Source organism: Empidonax traillii, unplaced genomic scaffold (genome assembly GCF_003031625.1).
Source record: "Empidonax traillii isolate 1590-97213 ecotype Southwest subspecies unplaced genomic scaffold, ASM303162v1 scaffold1828:size94860, whole genome shotgun sequence".
Lineage (NCBI taxonomy): Eukaryota > Metazoa > Chordata > Aves > Passeriformes > Tyrannidae > Empidonax > Empidonax traillii.
The window spans coordinates 91,789-94,860 of NW_020957021.1; the positions used below are offsets into that span (position 1 = coordinate 91,789).

A 3,072-nucleotide genomic window follows, 5' to 3' on the forward strand; every position below is an offset into this window, starting at 1 on the left:
TGGATGTGTTCCCCCCACACACACACCTGACCAGCTCCGATACCTACAGGGCAGAATGTTCACGTATCTGTTCTTCTCCTTGTTCTCCTCCTTGGAAGCAGCTTCACATGTGGCCTGTATGGGACACGCTGGGAGAGCCTGAAATGGCAGAAAAAAAGGGGTTTTCTGTGATCTCACAGCGCAGCAAGAACCACAACAGGCTGGCACATGTCACATCTGAGCATCCCATCCCTCTGGATACGTCCCCACACCCCTCACCTCCACTCCAGAACCAGCTCCTCCTCCCCACCGAGCTCAGAGTGACTATTTAAATAGCTGGGCTGGACCAGAGAGAGCAAATCCCTTTGGAAACGAGATAATCTGGCTCTCTGGCTCCATGAACACGAGGTGGCAGCAAAGCCTCCAGCTCCAAACCCACCAGCCAGCACCGAGGAGATCATTTCTGCCAGCGGAGGCTCCTGCTGAGATTTCCTCATTAACAGTGCTGCTAATTGCGACCTGATTAAGCCCCCATCGCCCGAGGCCACCCAGTGATGGGAAGGAACACCCACACAGGGGGTTATTCTTCATCCAGCAGCACCAAGGACCTGTGGTTGGGGGTGCTGGGGTGACAAGTGACACTGTCCCAGGGATTCACGCTCGAGCACGGGAGGTGCTTCCCCAGCGCTGTTATTCCAAATCCTCTTTCAACAGCACAGAAGAGAGAACGTTCTGGAGGTGCTCACCATCCAGCTGACAGCCTGGGAACGGAAATCTTCAGGGCCATCAGGTATTTATAAATAAAAAAATCCCATTCCCTGGGCACTCACTGCACCTATTTGGTTTCATCGAAGCACGGCCAGCAAGGGGATCAAGTTGAGCACCAGCTGGACACAGTCCAGTGGCTTTTTTTTTTGACCTTCTCATCATCCTCATGGGGTCATATCATGCCTTGGGCCTGGGTCTGGAGCAGCTGAGGGAGCTGGGGGGGCTCAGCCTGGAGAAAAGGAGGCTCAGGGGGGACCTTCTGGCTCTGCAACTCCCTGACAGGAGGGGGGAGCCGGGGGGGGGTCGGGCTCTGCTCCCAGGGAACAGGGACAGGAGGAGAGGGAACGGCCTCCAGCTGTGCCAGGGGAGGCTTAGATTGAATATTGGAAAAATTTCTTCCTGGGAAGGGTTGTCCATCCCTGGCACAGCTGCCCAGGGCAGTGGTGGAGTCCCCATCCCTGGAGGGATTTAAAATCCTTGTGGATGTGACACTTGGGGACATGGCAGTGCTCGGGGAATGGTTGGACTCAATCTCAGAGGGCTTTTCCACCAACCTTAATGATTCTATTCTATTCTATTCTTTTCATTTTATTCCATTTCTGTAATGCCAAGTCAAAACAGTTTTATCATCACAAGAAGCTGCAGAGCTCAGCAACGCCAAGAAGAGGCTGGAGCCATCTCAGAAGAGATGCTCTGGGATTGTGGGGCAAGCACAATACCTTAATTATTACTCAGAGCTGAAGTCCAAGCTTTGTCCTATACATCGTCATCACTCTGTTTCAGGGTTAACAGCTCATTGAAATGAGATGGGGTCATTCTTGTTTTGGCTGTTTGTGGATTTAAGCCATGAGGACTGGAAGGAGAGAGGCAGAGCTTGGGAGGAAACCACCAGGCAGGTAAGCTCTGGAAGACCCCAAGACATCCAGGACCATTCCTGAATCCAGAAAAAGTAACCCTGTGGTACTGGTTGCTAGAAAACCTCTGCTTTCTGTAGTGGGTGTGAGAGGGAGCGGCTTGTCCACCCTCACTGCAGATTCAGGGACAGAACTGGTCCTCCCACCTCACAGAATATGCTAAGCTGGAAAGATATGCTAAGCCACAAGGATCATCCAGTCCAGCTCCTGGCCCTTCACAGGACACCCCAACAATCCCACACTGTGTCTGAGAGCATTGTCCAAGTGTTCTTGAGCTCTGGTAGCCTTGGGGCTGTGCCCACTGCCCTGGGGAGTCTGGTCAGTGCCCCCAACTCTGGGGGAAGAACCTTTTCCCGAGGTCCACCCTAAACCTCCCCTGACAACTTTAGCCTTTCCCTGGGTCCTGTCACTGGTCACCAGAGAGAAGAACTACTGAGAATTATAGAATGGCTTGGATTGGAAGGGACCTTAATGATTACCCAGTTCCACATCCTGCCGTGGGCAAGGACACCTTCCACTATCCCAGGCTGCTCCAAGCCCTGTCCAACCTGGCCTTGGACACAAACCCCTGAGGATCAGGCTGATCATCTGCATCCTGAGCCCAAATCCTGCACAGCCTGTGGGGCTGAAGGGCAAGAAGCAAAGGCACTCACGTTGAACTCCTCCCGAAAGAGCTTGTTGTCGTCGGCCATGCGGCGGTTGATCTCCTCCTCCAGCTTGTCCACGGGCAGGGGGGGATACTTGCGGTTGGTGCTGGGGGAGCGGGCGAGCAGTGGCATGCTCTGGGGCTCTGCAACGACACCAGGAGTCAGAGGGGCCCTCCCACCTGCCTCCAACCATGCCCAGCACCTGTCACCCACACCCAGGTGGGCACAGGGACCCCCCCCCACACCTCGGCCCGTCCGCTTTTAGGGCCACTTCGCATCCTCGGTATCCCCGTGTTTTCACAGAGTCACAGAATGGTTTGGGTTGGAAGGGACCTGGAAGATCATCTTGTTCCACCCCCTGTCATGGGCAGGGACACCAGGAGTGGCTGAGGGAGCTGGGGGGGCTCAGCCTGGAGAAAAGGAGGCTCAGGGGGGACCTTCTGGCTCTGCAATCCCTGACAGGAGGAGGGAGCCGGGGGGGGTTGGGCTCTGCTCCCAGGGAACAGGGACAGGAGGAGAGGGAACGGCCTCCAGCTGTGCCAGGGGAGGTTTAGGATGGACACTGGGGAAAATCCTTTCATGCAAAGGGCTCTCCATTCCTGGCACAGCTGCCCAGGGCAGTGGTGGAGTCCCCATCCCTGGAGGGATTTCAGAGCTGTGTGGATGTGGCACTTGGGGACGTGGTGGCCTTGGCAGTGCTGGGGGAACGGTTGGACTGGATGATCTCAGAGGGTTTTTCCAATCTAAATGATTCCGTGATCCTC

At 55.3% G+C, this 3,072-nt stretch overlaps 1 protein-coding gene across 1 annotated transcript in view; it reads right to left on the reverse strand.

Moving 5' to 3' along the window:
• LOC114071083 (receptor-type tyrosine-protein phosphatase alpha-like) overlaps nt 1-2,566 on the reverse strand; it is a gene marked incomplete at its 5' end in the record, with an annotated part of 14,146 nt that extends 11,580 nt beyond the window's left edge. The window contains 2 exons of the mRNA XM_027908763.1: nt 25-138; nt 2,315-2,566. Coding sequence (XP_027764564.1) covers nt 25-138; nt 2,315-2,566 — 366 coding nt within the window. The remainder of the gene's footprint in view (nt 1-24; nt 139-2,314) is intronic.
• Between the last annotated feature and the right edge of the window lie 506 nt (nt 2,567-3,072).